The sequence below is a fragment of the Chelon labrosus genome, assembly GCF_963514085.1.
Source record: "Chelon labrosus genome assembly, chromosome: 14".
Classification (NCBI taxonomy): domain Eukaryota; kingdom Metazoa; phylum Chordata; class Actinopteri; order Mugiliformes; family Mugilidae; genus Chelon; species Chelon labrosus.
In genome coordinates, this window is record NC_140347.1 from 20,086,979 (window position 1) to 20,102,094 (window position 15,116).

Below are 15,116 nucleotides of genomic sequence, written 5' to 3' on the forward strand. Positions count from 1 at the left end.
GTTAAATATATTTCGTGAATAACCACCAGATATTAGGTAACACTGGCTATAAAAAAAAATAGCTTCACATTTCGCTGGGAGTTGTAGTTTATTCTTTCTTCATGGCTACTGCGCCTGTGCGTAAAGGACTCCAACTCCCGCCGTGCAACGCTGCTCGGCTAAACCACTAGATGGTGCACGCCCACGCTAATCGACTGTAATCCTCACTGTACACAGCTGAATCCTCTGCGGGTATTTTCTTGCCTCACTTCTAAGTTTGTTCCACATACGGAGACGAAATGGACAACTCTGGGAAAGAGAAGGAAGCCATCCAGCTAATGGCCGACGCCGACAAAAAAGTCAAGTCCTCTGGCTCTTTTTTGGGAGGGATGTTTGGAGGGTAAGACAGCACTGCACCAAAGAACAACAGCTAGCAAACCGTTAAGTGTCAGCAGCAAAGTTGGCACGCAGCCTGTTTCTGTACAGGTAGCTCGGCTGGTCTTGAGCATGTGAAACGGCGAAATGGCGTATAAGTTAAATTAAATATTAAACCGGGATGATATGGCACGTGACATGCAGTTTTATAAATCCTGTCAGTTAGCTAAGTTAGCTGTCATCATTATTGTAAACAAGGCAGCGCATCACGACTCTGTGCTGGAGCTAGCGTTAGCTTTGAAGCTACGCAGTTGACTCCTCAGCAAATTTATAAGGTTAAAACATCTACTTTATCTCCACTTGGAACATTTAATTTTTTTTTCAGTCTTATATCATCTTACATTTAAGCTTACGTTGACATTACAACCAAATATTTGTTGTAGTTGTTACTGTCAACTCCAGCATGCTATGTCTTAGTTTAAATCTAAAACACACCAGTTGTTTTCCTCAGAGTGGAAACCACAACACATGATCTAATCCTGTCATAATCCCCAGAGCCGTAAACCCTGAAATCTTTTGCTTCTGTAATGTGATTTCAACATTAACGATTTGCATTCAAATCTAACACCCCCTCAATGCAATACACTAAACATTTAGGCTGAAAGTTTTAGAGGAGAAAAGATAAATTAAACCTGCAGGATGGCAGATGCAGTCATACGCTGACTTGTGAGTTCATTAGAAAGCAAATACACTCTAATATAACAGTCCTGCACTAAATCATAGCCTCATGAAGGTCATGCTGTTCAGCATTTCATTTTAAATATCTGAGAGAGCTATTGTTCAAATGTAGTTTCATTTTGAAGGCTGTGGTTTGTAGGACTGTAGATTAATATTCTGCTGTACTGACACACGTTGCTATTATTTTGGCATATCTCATTTTAGTCAGTGGGCTAGGCTAAACAACAGGAACGCTTTGCAGATTAACAGCACCGCAAACGACATCCTCCAAAATCCAAGATTCATGGCGTGATTGTTGTCACCTCCACCATATGTTAATGACAAACATACAGAGGTTTTTGCTACATACTGTAAATGCTGACAAGACACAGACAATAGCTACACTACTGTAACTACCTACTATATCCTATGACACAAAATACACAAAAGAATACATAAACAGATTGAATACAGGTCAAATGACGATACCTCTGCTATTTCCAGCGACCAATCATCCATACGGTGTTATTTGGATCATATAAATACATGCCATCTTATTTTTTGTCACCATTTAATAGAGGCTTAAACAAAATGTTTGCTTGCTTCAGCCCCAAATGCAAAAAGCCAGTACTTATTGTTCAGTGTGACTCAGGGTTTTTTTTTTCTTAGCTCTGTCCCATAAGTCCCCCCAGATGTTACTACTCTGCAGTTCTCATCCGTGATAACCATTGGCAGGCTTTATACTGGTAATTTCTGGTCAAGCAGTGGTCAGTGTAATCCTCTGCCGTGACTGAATGGCCAGAGTATTATTACAACTATGCGGGGCCCTCCCAGGGGTCCGCTTCTTGTCACGGAGGGATGGAGATCTATAGTGGCTGTGTAGAGGGATTTACACAAGCCAGTCTACCAAAACCACGCATTGCATCTGAGTGAGAATAAACAGTGATGTAACCTTAACATATGGGACAGACTAATTAACTTTGATCTATAATAACATTTAAACCTTATTCGAGACTGTTTTTCTTGTCTTTTTCTAGAGGACCTCACAAAGTGGAAGAGGCGTGTGAGATGTACTGCAGAGCGGCCAACATGTTCAAGATGGCGAAGAACTGGAGCGGTGCGATAAGATGTTTCTCTTTTACTTAAGATTTATCCAACTCAACAATGTCGACACACCTGAGAGGCTGTAAGATAGTGTGCACTGTGCACTAAGATTTGGCACTGTAACTGCAAAGCTCAGCACTTGAAGTGAAGGTGCCGCAAGTTGACAGAAAAAAAAGGGGGCTATTATGTGCATAAATTAAAGTGTAAGCTAAATCCAAAGTATACAATGTGTGTCCATGAAAGTTTCTGTCTTTCCCCTTTGTCTCCAGCTGCTGGAAATGCATTTTGCAAGGCTGCACGTATCCACATGCAGCTGCAGAACAAGCACGACAGTGCCACCAGTTTCATCGATGCAGGGAACGCTTTCAAGAAATCTGACCCCAATGGTAAGACTTCAGAGCTGATGATTAGCTTCAAACCTAACCTCAAATGGCATTTTTTGCTTACTGTTGTTATGAGTACATTTGGCCAGCCAGAGGAGTATGACATCGCTTTAATGTTGATATTTCAAGCAGCTGATCCATTCTGTTTAGTCTGATACTGGTCCTTTAATTGCATGGTATTTGCTGGTGACTGATTTACAGGTTTGGCCTCATTTAATATTCTAGCTGACTAAGGTATTCATTTTGTAGAAAGACTTTGCGTTTTTGTCTAAAAACCCATCTCATTTATGAGTCACGCTCTGTTTAGTTGTGTTATTCATCCCATTTCACCCTGCTGAAGTAACATCCCATATAGACTGATGCAGAACAAGGTAATATGAAAGAGACATTTTAACAAGGCTAACCTGATGTCTAACTGTTCCCTCCTCTTCCCTTTCTGCTGCCAAAAGAGGCAATCAAGTGTTTAAATGCTGCCGTCGATATATACACAGACATGGTAAGATGCACATAGAGTGTTCATCTGTGTTCTGATAGTACATTTGGCCATATCACTTTATTTTTCTGGCAGATATAATTGTCTGGTAGTGACTTGTACATAAATCCTACACATCTCAGTTTTTATCATCGGGGGCACATCAGCACATTCACAGCACACGACTTTGTCTATTCAGTGCTGATACCTCGATCAGATCACGTCCTCGTTATTTCCATTGGAGAGGATTTGTAGATGTGAAGCCACAGACTACTACTTGACCTCGCCTCTCTGCACTGTGAATGGAACTCAACCCTGTCATTGACTTGAGAGGCGTCTGTGGATAGATCCAGTTTGTAATGATTTCTCCTCTTCCTCTCCTCCAGGGAAGGTTCACCATCGCAGCCAAACACCATATCAGTATTGCAGAGATCTATGAGTCTGAGCTGGTGGATATAGAAAAGGTAACGCTATCAGACAACACTACCAGCCCTAGTAAATACTTCAGTTGAAGGGCACATTTGTTTTGAGGAACACTTTCAGTTTTTGTTGTTCTGTCTTTTGTAAAGGCTATTGCACATTATGAACAAGCAGCAGACTACTACAAAGGAGAAGAATCAAACAGGTACTATCTCTCACTTCTCTGTTGAGTAGGATGAAATACGCCTAACAGACTGTTATTAATGTTAGGAAATCCATTTTTTTAAATTTACAAATCATGGCAAAATTTTAATATGAGTACACTTGAGTGAGTACATCTCCTTGAGGTTTTTTTGTCATTTCTTCATGTGATTAAGCTCTGTATCAGTCCTGTGTACTCCAGTAGTCTCTAATTGAAGACACCATGTTTCTCTTTGGAAATGATTCAGAATCATACATGTCAACATATAATAACTCCTACTTTGCCAAAGTATAAACTAAATGTCTGCAAGGCTGTAATTCTTGTTTAGGTGTAGCACAGAGATGTCTTCATCATTCTACATTTTCTTTACATTACATAAAATATATTTCTCTAAATTAGAATCAAATAGCAATACTCATTTTACAACAAATTACAATTTCTACGTGCATTTTTTTAAATAGATGTTTATTGCTTCATGGTTACCTTCAGTATACATACCCCCTGCTACAGAGCAATCTTCATAATCTGCATAGCAGGGAAAGCACAGTTGTTACTAACAACATTAACACATGACTGAGCCAACGTGCACAAATCCAGGTCAGGGTCTGGCTTAACTATTCAGGTTACACGTTTATTTATGGTATTTCTCATCATACCTGTGCTAACGTTGCACGCCGAGAAATGACGATGGCAGATGCTTTCAATTATTTTTGAAAAATTAGTCACAGTCAAGAGAACAATAATGGGGAAATAAATCCGTAATGTCAAAAAACACTGTATTTATTGACTCAAACACAATGTGATACTGTCTACAAATCTAGTCACAGTTATAGGATGGGGGTTAGGAGTAATCTTTCTGAAATCACTTAAATCTAAATGTCCCAACACTGAAAACAAAAGGCCGTAATGGTAAACCAGTACCATCACCTTTTCAGCTTGTACGCCAACTATAACTATCAAAGGGCCAAAACTCAAAAATTGACCAGAAATATGTATGAAGAGATGGATAAACAGAAATGTAGATTTAGTATTTTACTATTCTCAAAAAAGCTGGAAAAACCACAGAAGAAGGAGAAGCAGCGATATCATACACTGAACAACCGAGTGTCACAAAATGATCAACCTATCGTACATTATGGGGCTTTTCTCATTATATTGTACATTCTGCCACAGGTAAAATTAGCATACAAATGTGAAAATTATCATACACACGGCAACGCTGATCAGCAGTGAAAATGGGCCTCCATATATATGTATATATATATTATATATATATATAGAACAAGAAGAAGAACACGATATGATAAACACGGCGAAGTCTGATTGAAATGTGTTTGTATTTCATTTAATGTCTTTTTCAATATCGGCATAGACACGTTCATTTACTTCAACATCTCTCTGTTAGCAACTTTGCTTCTGCTCGGCAGCTAATGCATATGAATTATGTACCATATTAGTTTCACATAGCACTTACACTTATACAGGTTTTGTATTTGTGCTATGCCGATGTTGATGTTTTACACATTTTCCCATAGTTCTGCCAACAAGTGTCTGCTGAAGGTGGGATCATACTGTGCTCAGCTGGAGCAGTACCAGAAGGCCATTGAGATCTACGAGCAGGTCCGTACTTGGTGTTCTTCTTGTATTTGCACTTTTACAGTCAAGACTGACGTTTCTATTACATTTTTGCATCGTTTAAATGTACTTAGGTTGGAGCCAACACAATGGACAACCCGCTGCTGAAATACAGCGCCAAGGAGTATTTCTTCAAAGCCTCCCTCTGTCATTTCATCGTTGACGAGCTCAACGCTAAGGCGAGTTTATACCGCTGCGGTTCACTCTGAGGATTTGGGACGGGGGGAGCCGTGGTGGAATTTTAACACGCTGTGTCTCCACAGATCGCTGTTGAAAAATACGAGGAGATGTTCCCGGCTTTTTCAGACTCCAGAGAGTGCAAGTTGTTGAAGGTAGCTCAGCGCTCAGAACCGAAAGAAGCTGATGCCTTAGTTTTTTCCTGCTCAGTTTCTGTGTGTAACCTACATTCTTTTTGTTTTCATAGAAACTTCTGGACGCTCATGAGGAACAGAACAGCGAGGCTTTCACAGAGGCAGTAAGTTTTGTATACTCTATGAAAGTCCCCAAGTTTTAAAAATGAGGCTTTTGGCAAACCCAGGAGTCTCTGCTCGTCACTGTTTCCACTTGTAGTTCAGTTGGATCCCTTGTGTATTTAAGAAAGTTGAAGTCTGGATCTCAGGTAACAGTTCAGTCTCCTAGGACTGTGAGTGTTCATAGGAATTCCAGAGAGACTGATGCAGTGCGTCACTGTAACCATATACAGCTGAGCTCCTGCAAGATTTTTTAAACTCTTACACATGCTGAATTCAAATGGGGTCGGGTTTATCATTTTCACAAGGACAGTCCATATGAACGGACCCCTCTTGTGCTATTTACAACCTTATAAGAGAGAATGTTTAGACAAATGTAGTACTATTGGTAGAACTAGTATATCTGAAAAGAAGAGAAGTTATTATACTTAACTAGAACTACACTAACACTCTACAGGTGTGAGAAAATCAGCGCAGTTCAATTAAATAAAAACAAAAAACAATGGTGCACTCAGGAAACTAGCTAAAATATAATAATAATCAGTACGCCCTTTATAATAATAAGAATAAATACAACTAATAACTGATAAAAACTAAACAAAAAAGCTGTGTGACTCTTTGTGGCCTACTGATGCCGACCCACTAACCAGAGGGCTCCTACCATGGTTACAGATGGTAATGTTTTTCCCATAAAACAAATAAATCAAGAGTAATAGTTAAGAACAGGAGAATAATTAAAAGGTGTGTGTGGGTTCTTGTAACAGTGACTTGTGATATCCACAGCTCAAACCTGTAGTGTTTCTTATTCCTTTCCCCAAACCGAAATAGGGTCTGTTGAAAATTATAATCTTCTGAAAAAATGCAAAAACTACAACAAATCTTGCGAGCGCAATTCGTTGTGGTCCCAGTTTGGGGAATAAGAGCTGACCGCGTGTGTCTGTTGTGCGCCTGCTGCAGGTAAAGGAGTTTGACTCAATCTCACGTCTGGACCAGTGGCACACAACCCTCCTGCTGCGCATCAAAAAGACCATCCAGGGTGATGAAGGGGATCTGAAATGAAACGAACCTCGGGGTAGATACGCAGCATGGAGGGACAAATCCATCACGCATGCTCTCACACACAAAACGATACACACTTTCTGCACTCGCCTCGCTGTCCATAGCGTCCAGAGAGGAGTGTTTGCTGACAGATTTTCAATATCCCACTGCTCACTGCTATACTGTCCGAGTACTATATTTGCTTTCCTTATGAGCATATCTGAATCTAGTCAGAATGTAAATCTTCTCGCCCTCACCTCTGTCTAGAGGCTTGCTGCATACCTTTTTCTGCTGAAATCTGTCATTGGGGGATTTCAGAGCGGTTCATTCTTTTGAAACTGACGTTAGTATTGATAAGAAACACTGCATGTTTTGTACAATTATTGTTTCCTAGTCATAAGCAGCTCGTTTTTGTTTTTTTTTGTACCTAGTTTATTGTATACAGATAATGAAAATGTAAAAAGATTCTCACGGTGTGTATGCGTTTCAAGAATGTACAGTACCATTATATTAGCTTGTGTGGTGGATGTAGAGGAGAAGGTTAATGTTCTTCAATCTGAATTATTTATTACAGCCACAAAAATTGACTTGTTGTTTCCATTTCATCACCACGGGGAGCGACTCTTACTGAAAAATGGCGGCGACGATGATATGCACTAAGTGTAGACTGTTACACATTTGTACCTAAACCACTTCATGATTTTATCACTTTAGGATTTGTTGATGTGATAGTACTTTTACTCAGTTTGAAGCTGCGATTTATAGTTTGTGTGTAAGAACAGTACTTTTTGAATGCTAAGCGGTGACACTGAACCCCGTCCTCCTTATTCCCAGGACAGTAATCTAGGGGTAATCTGCGTCATTAGTCACTCATCTTGTGTTGTGTCGTGAACTTCCTGTCATTGAAGGGTCACTACTGCAGTGCACCTTTCAACTGGCCAGTTGCTAAGCATGTCATTGTGTATAGTTCAGTGCTGTGTACATTCACTAGTGTTAGCCAGACCAAAGTTTTTACAAAAGGGTCAGTCGCCCCGTGTACCCAGCTTCTTCCAGGTGGAATGACAGTGGGCCGTGGATATGATCTATATGCTTGTGCAAATGGACAGTAATAAAAGTATTATATCCCATAATGTGCTGCTTTTGAACTTGTATTTCGAACAGCCGTATCAATGATCATCACAACCAATTAATAAAATGAGCTAACAGCACTTAACTGAAATACATTTGAGCATATTAAAATATTCTAAGGTCACCAAATATTGCGTGTGTTGCTGTTGTTTCAATTAATATATAACCAAGTTCCTATGTTCCTCTATCGATTCTAAGCTGATCTGATTGACTGGTGGAACAATAAACTCAGTTTAATCAATCAGTCTGTTGATTGATTAGCAATGTCAATATTAGGTCTGGTATTTCTTTAAGACAACTCTGATACAGCTCTGTTAATTACTTAAGCTTTGTTATTGGAGACAGTCCATTGAATGAAGCTCAGTGTAAACAACTAGCTCACACACTCACATCTCTGTGTCTCTCTGTTCCTCACTTCTCTAATCAGCTGACTATAGATTATCCCAAACTTTTAAATTTGTTCTCCTGCGGTCAGCTGTTATTTCAGTACCAGACAGCTGTGACCCTCCTCCACCCCGTTCCCCTCCAGAGCCCAGGTGAAGCTCATCACTCATCATCCCATCCAGATCTCCTGCATTGTCCTCTTCCAACTCCACCACCAGTGTCTAGACCAGGGGATTTCCTATACCAAGTATAAGACCATGCTTCAGTCCTCATCGTTTTATTTTTATTCAATATAATTTGTGCCTGATTTTACTCTTACGATACCGTAAGATGTTACTGAATTAATTATACCTACTATGTTAACTATACACTAGTTAAAGCTCTATAACTGGAGAGAAACATTTCATCTACCTGTAATCACTAGTAATGAAACACATGACTTCAGCTTATGATAAAAATGAAACACCACCTGGTCACATATTCAGTCACTGATGAAGCATAACAAACATAACATAAAGCAACATGTTATGAATGGGTCCCTTACAATCAGATAAAAACTGTATGTTATGTTTACATGCATCTTGATCTAAGGCCCTTTTATGCTCAGTGGTCATTGTCTGTCCTGTGTTGTTCATCACTTTAGACAGCAGCTCCTTCCCCTTGTCCACAATCCTTTTCACCAACGATCACAGTCTGAATATCAGGCTGCAGAGCATCGGTATCGTAAGTAGCCTTGTCTGAGGCTGGAGCCAAAATAGTCTGTGAGGCAGCAGTTTCCAGCACAGATGACGTGGGAACAGTTGAGACTGATGCCAACAAGCCATCAGAAACAGGAACAGATAAAGTGGGCAGGGAGAGAGAGGTGGGGGTTACGGAAGACAAGGTGACGGGGTGAGCCATGGACACCGGTAAAGAGAAGGGGACAGAGAGGGCTGAACCGTCTAAGGAAATGACACTGGCCCCTGCGCTGTCGGTGGTCACAATGGGCTGGAGCTGCGTCCCTGGTGGAACGTCGGTGTGGATGACGGTGATCCCGCCGAGAGCGCCGTGGCTGACCAGAGCGATGGTGCCATGGGTGTGCCAGTCAGCGGGGAGTGTGATCGGTTCAGCTGGAACCACAATGGAGTCGGTGTGGGTATTGCCATCAGGAGGAGGAGGAGCAGCAGCAGGAGCAGTAGTAGGAGCAGGAGCAGGACCACCGGTACTTTTTTTCGATGTATTCTTTTTCTCCCCTGGTCCTGCTTTGTCTGCTTTTCCCTTAGGGGGAGATTTGGGTTTCTTTTCCTCCACGTTTCCCTCCAGCACCACCAGATATGTCTTCCAGGGAGTATCAGGGTCATGGATCTGAAGGTTGAACAAGCTCTTGTTAATTTTACAGCAGTCTGATGCACTGTTAAAATACTGTCAATTTGTCATATACCAAAACTGGATTGTAATTTAAAGTGAAAAAGACCCAATACACCTAGGGATGCCCCATTCAAGTTTTTTACCCCTGATCCAAGTCCCAGTTAAATTTGATTTCGGCCCTGATACTAATCTGCCATCGACATATTGAGCTTTAACCAACCCTTTCTGATAATGTTCTATAATTAAGAGAAGCACTGCTCACCATAGTGTGTCTACGAAGGGTGGACTTGTCTGTAAATGTGCGCTTGCAGAGCCCACACATGTAGGGCTTCTCCCCCGTGTGAATGCGCTGGTGCCTTTGAAGCGCGTTGAGCTGAGTGAACTGTTTGTCGCAGTCTTTGCAGCTGTACGGACGCTCGCCTAACGATCACAGAGCGTGGGGAAAAACAACAACAACAGCGAAATCAGGGTGCGGTAGAAAAGAGCACACGTGTCCCTTAAAAATTAAGAAAAACAAGCTTATAAATGACGTTCAGAATTACCTGTGTGTATCTTTAGATGCTGGTTGAGGCAGTTCCTCTGAGCGAAGCCTCTGCCGCACACTTCACACTTATAAGGTTTAGAGCCAGTGTGGATGTTTGAGTGATGTCTCAGGTATTCTTTAGATGCAAAGCTTTTCCCACAGGCCTCACACATGAAGGGCTTCTCCCCTAACACGAGGAAAAAAAGCCCTTTTGTTCAGATACATGTAGATAGCCATGCTTTTAGAACGTGTTTGATTCAAGACTACTTTAAAAAAACACTCTTTTCTGAGACAGATTTAAGGGCTTTTGCTGTCTACCTTAAAAGGACAATTCGGTAATATGTTTGTATCCATAGTTTTACCTGTGTGAGATCTCTTATGATAGGCCAACATGTGCTTCTGAGTGAACCGGGACTCACACTGGTCACATGCAAACGGCTTCTCTCCTGTGTGAATCCTACACACGTGTAAATACAAAGATTTAGCCCAATACAATATGTATAAAACCTCCACAAATGTCCTTATTAAAAACAGTACAGTTAGTCCTCTATGGCCTTGTTGAAAATAAAGAAAGATGTGTTTGATTTTAAAACATACAGCCCTAAAGAACAGCCTTCCTGGCTCAAATGAACACTCGTCTTCAAAATTATGTCCAGTTAACAATATCTTTAGACTAACATCACAGATTGGTCTCATCTTGTGTCCAACTGTTGTAGTTAGATCTGCTCCAACTCCTCCAGTTGCCTTTGTTTTAGTTTTGTTTTCAGATATGCACAGCTTGAGGCCAAGACTGGTGGGTGGGATGCCATCCAGAATTGTGACAAATGTTGATCTAGAGAGTGACGTAAAAGTCACATGAATTCTGTATCGTAAAACTTGGGACAACACATTGAAGTATCCCAAATCAGAACTGAAAGGTCAGATCTAGTTTACTGCATAAAGACTTCCTGTCTGCCAGCTGAAGTTTTATTTGACTAGTCATCAGCAGTGAAATTTGTACCTGCGATGCATCTTGAGGGCAGCGTTCTGGGTAAACCTCGCCCCACAGTCTGTGCACTCAAAAGGCTTTGTGCCTGTGTGCGTCCTCTCATGCAACAACAGGGCAGTTTTGGAGCTGAGGGCCTTTCCACACTCAGGACAGACGTGTCGCAGATTTCGTTCATGCACCTGAGAAACGCCAGGAGCAAGACGGAAATGATCAAAGCAAGGAAAACGACAGACAAATGTATCACAGGGGAACAGAATGAATGCACAATTTCACATTAACCGAATTTCAATACAAGAATTCATGAATCCTCACCTGTCTTTGATGGCGGACAACATCCTTCTTTCGTTTAAAGGTCTTCGTGCAGGAGTCGCACGTAAAAAGCCTCTCATTGTTGTGAACATGCTTTTCATGGATCTTCAGGTTGCTGCGGTTAGCGAACGTCTTCGAGCAGGTCTCACAGCGATAGACGACATCTGCTTTCACTCCATGGTACGTACTAATGAAGAGACCGGCAACGGGTTACCAAAGACAAATGTTCTTTACAAGGTATCATGATTTAATGCTGCTTAACTGATTAGCTGATTTAACTGTTTATTAGCTGACATTACCCAATAGATATTTATTCCACATAAGTGTGTATTAGTGGAGCAGTAATGTAAGTCTCACAAGAAAAATTTTACGGCACAGTTGGATATTTTCTTGCCTAATGTCTCGTGTGGACATTTCTCAGTATATTCACTAACTGCTCCGTTGTTCAACTCCAAACACACAATACGAGCCTCTTGGAAACAGGTATGTGGAGACTATTATGAGGGTGGGTGTATAACGACTGCCTATTGTAACACTGCAAGCACAAAAATGTGGTCATTATCGGGGGGGGCTTCTGTTAGGGGATGCAATACTGCTTTTATTAAATTCCACTAAAAAAACTAATTAAGAATATCAACAAAAGCACAAACAAGTGCACAACTCATATCAACACGGGTTCTCCTCGTGAGCATCTATTGAAGCACGTAGAGCTACTGGAGGACACAAGGGAGCTCTTAGGTAAGACCAGATGGCAAACAGATGACTCACATTTCCCATCATTACGTAATTACCAGTTCCACAATGGAACGCTTCACACTACCAATGAATGGACCAATGTTTATGTAGAGGGCTCCATTAGCAGAAAAACTATGAATGGTTATATCTACATAGTGGATCCTCTTCCACGGCCACCTGGTCTCTACTGTAACCCAGAAAAAGACGTTTCACATTCTCCCGTTTAAGTGTCGGCCACTGTAAGTTCTCCTACGCACCCAAAATTTGAGGTTATTCAGTAACTTGCAATCTGCGATTTCACCACTAGATGCCACTACATCATACACGTTGGTCCTTTAAGTCAAATGAATGGGGTGAATAGGAGCAACAAAGAAAACATCAAGACTGTTGGACAATGCCAACTGAGCACATTTTAGGGAACTCTGATGTCAAGTCATAAAGCTCAGGAGCACTACTATGTTACCTGATGTGCTTTAAGTAGCTTTTCTCATAGTGGAAAGTCCGCTGGCATTTGTTACACTGAAACTGGGCTTTGGATGTTCTTTTTGACGTGTCCTTGGACAGTTTTTCTTCCCCCTCCTCCCCCTCCTCCTCCTCTCCTGCCGATAAAAGCGAGGAATCTTCGGTATCGCTATTCTGCACGTCATTGCCAGACTCACAATCATCCATGTCAGAGAGAGACTTTTCTTCATCTCCTTTGTTTTCCTGGTTCTCTGACTGAGCCTCTGCCTCGGCCAGATCCTGCTCCTCCTCTGCATCTTCGTCTGTAACTTGGTTTTCATCATTAGAAACCTGTTTCTTAGTATACAAATGCATCTGGAGCACTTCGTGGCCAGCCAGCTTCAGTTTTAGCTTTGTTGCGCGTGTTTTCTTATCCTGCACCGTGGTCTTCATCTTCAGTCTTTTAGAAACAACTTCTTTCTCAGAGCTCCGTGGAGAGCGCTGCCGCTTAAGAAACAAGCTTCCAGGTTGCTTCTTCCCTTTGGTATTTCTGCCTTTTTTCCCATCACGTAAGTCATCTGTAGCTACAGCCTTTGCTGAAGACTTTTTCCTGACAGGTTTCTGTAGAATCCCAGCACTAAAGGCCCCTCCACAAACCTCCGACAGACCCTCGCAATCCAAAAATTGCGCCACCGCTTGAACGTCATCGATCTTGTCTCTGGCCACCTCAACTTTACCAGTATACACAAATTCCAGAAACTTGGAGAAATCACTCGAGTGCATATTTGATAGTAGCAGCTTATCCTGAGTCGCATCCTGAGACAGAAGAATCTTCTTGAAGTAGCCACTGGATGCAGCAAGCATCACCTGGTGGGCCTGAAACTCCTGCACGTCTCCCTGAAAGTCTACCTGCACTGTAATGTCACTCAGCTGTCCTTGAAGCCTCAGCTGTTGCAGAGAGGACAGGATGCTTTCATGGTGTGAGTCTGAGGTGAGCTCAACCATTTTCAGTCCCATTATTTATGTGTGCTGCTGAGAGAAAAGAAAAAAAGGAAAGAAATTAATGGCGAATTAAATTGCTTAAACTAGTTAGGGTTCATTGTGAACATTAAAATCTAATCTCAGGTGGGACCACAGAGTTGCAGTCTCCTAATGTGATCTTAATGTCTCACAATTACAGAGTCAACAGTGAACGTTACATGTACAGAAGATAAGATCTATCAGAAAGGGAATTTAAAAGCCTAAAGGGAGGGCATGGCAGCTAATATTCAAACAGTGTTAAACGTTTGTCTAGATAAATTAAGTAACCTTTCTAAAAGCAGGTGGTACAGCAGACTAAATTTTATATTTTTGAGCGTTGTCAGTAAAATGCTAACAGTAGCATCACGGACTAGCACAAGCTAGCTTAGCTAAAAAAAAAAGAAACGTCTACACAAAGCCAGCGTGTGTGTGTATGCGATAACTCAAATTCAACACAAGACACACTGCCCACAGACTAACGCGAGTGGCAGTGCATCAGCCAACTAACTACACAACACCACGAAGCTAGTCGTCTTACCGTAAGCTCCGTAAAATGGCAGCCCTTCACAAATGTAACACAGGGAGCCACTTCCTGTACAGGTCGCTCGCGGGCGCATCCGGCGTTGAGCTGGCTGATTTGGGATCAGTGCTTCATTAGCAGTCCTGTTTGAACAGGTGGATTACTCAGGACAAGTGCTGTTCCTGGGTTACCTTTACAGGCTGTTCACATGTATACACATATAACGTCAGCGCTCCAACGTTTGTTTAAGCGTCAGTTTACTTTCAGGCTCATTTAGAGTAGCTGGCTGCTGTCTTATCACTACAAATACTGTCACTGTAATTAGCCATAAGGAGCAGTAGCACTACAGTAATAGCATATTGCTTTTCTTATATTACAGTTATTAATGTAATGAGCATTTTGCATGACCGGTTTAATTTCTTGACAAGGTTGGTATAAGCCCTCATCTTTTTAGACAAACAAAAAAAAAAAAAAAAAAAAAAAAGTTCTTCAGTTTTCACAACTGCAGCATCAGTGCCGAACTTGAAATTGTAATGTTGTTAGTAATGATGTTACCGTAAAGCATGAGCAGTATGTTTATTAGTGCTTTCCCGTCTAATAACCACATGGCGGCGCCCTTGCACAGAGCGACGAAGACGTGTTATAACATCCATATGTTTGTAGATCAAAAAGCACCTTTAAAATCCAGAAATGTGCATGTTCTTTGGCTTTTTTTTTTTGTGTCCAATGCGTCTCTCTCTCTAGCCGATTGTATAGTTTGGCAGACCCTCCTGTTACATGTTAAACCGGCTATTTAAAAAGCTGTTATAAAAGTGTTGAATGGGAACGCTGACTCAAAATAGGCCAACCCACTGAAGGATTTCAGCTAATTCTTTTACATTCAGGCCAACATATATCATCTATAATGCTGCCGTTCCAAATGTGTA

The 15,116-nt window shown here is 41.4% G+C and overlaps 2 protein-coding genes across 5 annotated transcripts; one reads left to right on the forward strand and one right to left on the reverse strand.

Moving 5' to 3' along the window:
• napbb (N-ethylmaleimide-sensitive factor attachment protein, beta b) lies at positions 1–8,559 on the forward strand. 2 transcript variants are annotated; one of them, XM_084560685.1, is made up of 11 exons: positions 1–379; positions 2,109–2,188; positions 2,445–2,561; positions 3,008–3,054; positions 3,417–3,494; positions 3,600–3,655; positions 5,188–5,272; positions 5,362–5,466; positions 5,551–5,619; positions 5,712–5,762; positions 6,715–8,559. In XM_084560685.1, the coding sequence occupies exons 1-11, from the start codon at positions 279–281 to the stop codon at positions 6,814–6,816; spliced, it is 891 nt and encodes a 296-aa protein (XP_084416811.1). In that variant the 5' UTR covers positions 1–278; the 3' UTR covers positions 6,817–8,559. The 2 variants fall into 2 exon arrangements, with proteins under 2 accessions (XP_084416811.1, XP_084416812.1); XM_084560686.1 differs by lacking the exon at positions 3,008–3,054 and having other exon boundaries at positions 327–379.
• A 1-nt stretch (position 8,560) lies between these two features.
• On the reverse strand, positions 8,561–14,285 carry gzf1 (GDNF-inducible zinc finger protein 1). Of its 3 annotated transcripts, none has more exons than XM_084560683.1 (8): positions 14,209–14,243; positions 12,673–13,679; positions 11,478–11,661; positions 11,178–11,344; positions 10,540–10,634; positions 10,197–10,364; positions 9,917–10,074; positions 8,561–9,651 (listed from the first exon to the last, which is right to left on the reverse strand). In XM_084560683.1, the coding sequence occupies exons 2-8, from the start codon at positions 13,665–13,667 to the stop codon at positions 8,947–8,949; spliced, it is 2,472 nt and encodes an 823-aa protein (XP_084416809.1). In that variant the 5' UTR covers positions 13,668–13,679; positions 14,209–14,243; the 3' UTR covers positions 8,561–8,946. The 3 variants fall into 3 exon arrangements, with proteins under 3 accessions (XP_084416809.1, XP_084416810.1, XP_084416808.1); XM_084560684.1 differs by having other exon boundaries at positions 12,673–13,682; positions 14,209–14,238; XM_084560682.1 differs by having other exon boundaries at positions 12,673–14,285.
• Positions 14,286–15,116: the final 831 nt, after the last annotated feature.

What these genes read in the sequence shown, in the direction of transcription:
- napbb (XM_084560685.1), top strand. Translation starts at nt 279, where the DNA reads ATGGACAACTCTGGGAAAGAGAAGGAAGCCATCCAGCTAATGGCCGAC. An exon ending in GATGGCGAAGAACTGGAGCG is followed by an intron (nt 2,189 to 2,444) that starts GTGCGATAAGAT and finishes CTTTGTCTCCAG; the next exon opens with CTGCTGGAAATGCATTTTGC. An exon ending in TCGATATATACACAGACATG is followed by an intron (nt 3,055 to 3,416) that starts GTAAGATGCACA and finishes CCTCTCCTCCAG; the next exon opens with GGAAGGTTCACCATCGCAGC.
- gzf1 (XM_084560682.1), bottom strand. Translation starts at nt 13,667, where the DNA reads ATGGGACTGAAAATGGTTGAGCTCACCTCAGACTCACACCATGAAAGC. An exon ending in GCCCTCAAGATGCATCGCAG is followed by an intron (nt 10,635 to 11,177) that starts GTACAAATTTCA and finishes ACACGTGTGTAG; the next exon opens with GATTCACACAGGAGAGAAGC. An exon ending in GCATCTAAAGATACACACAG is followed by an intron (nt 10,075 to 10,196) that starts GTAATTCTGAAC and finishes TGTGATCGTTAG; the next exon opens with GCGAGCGTCCGTACAGCTGC.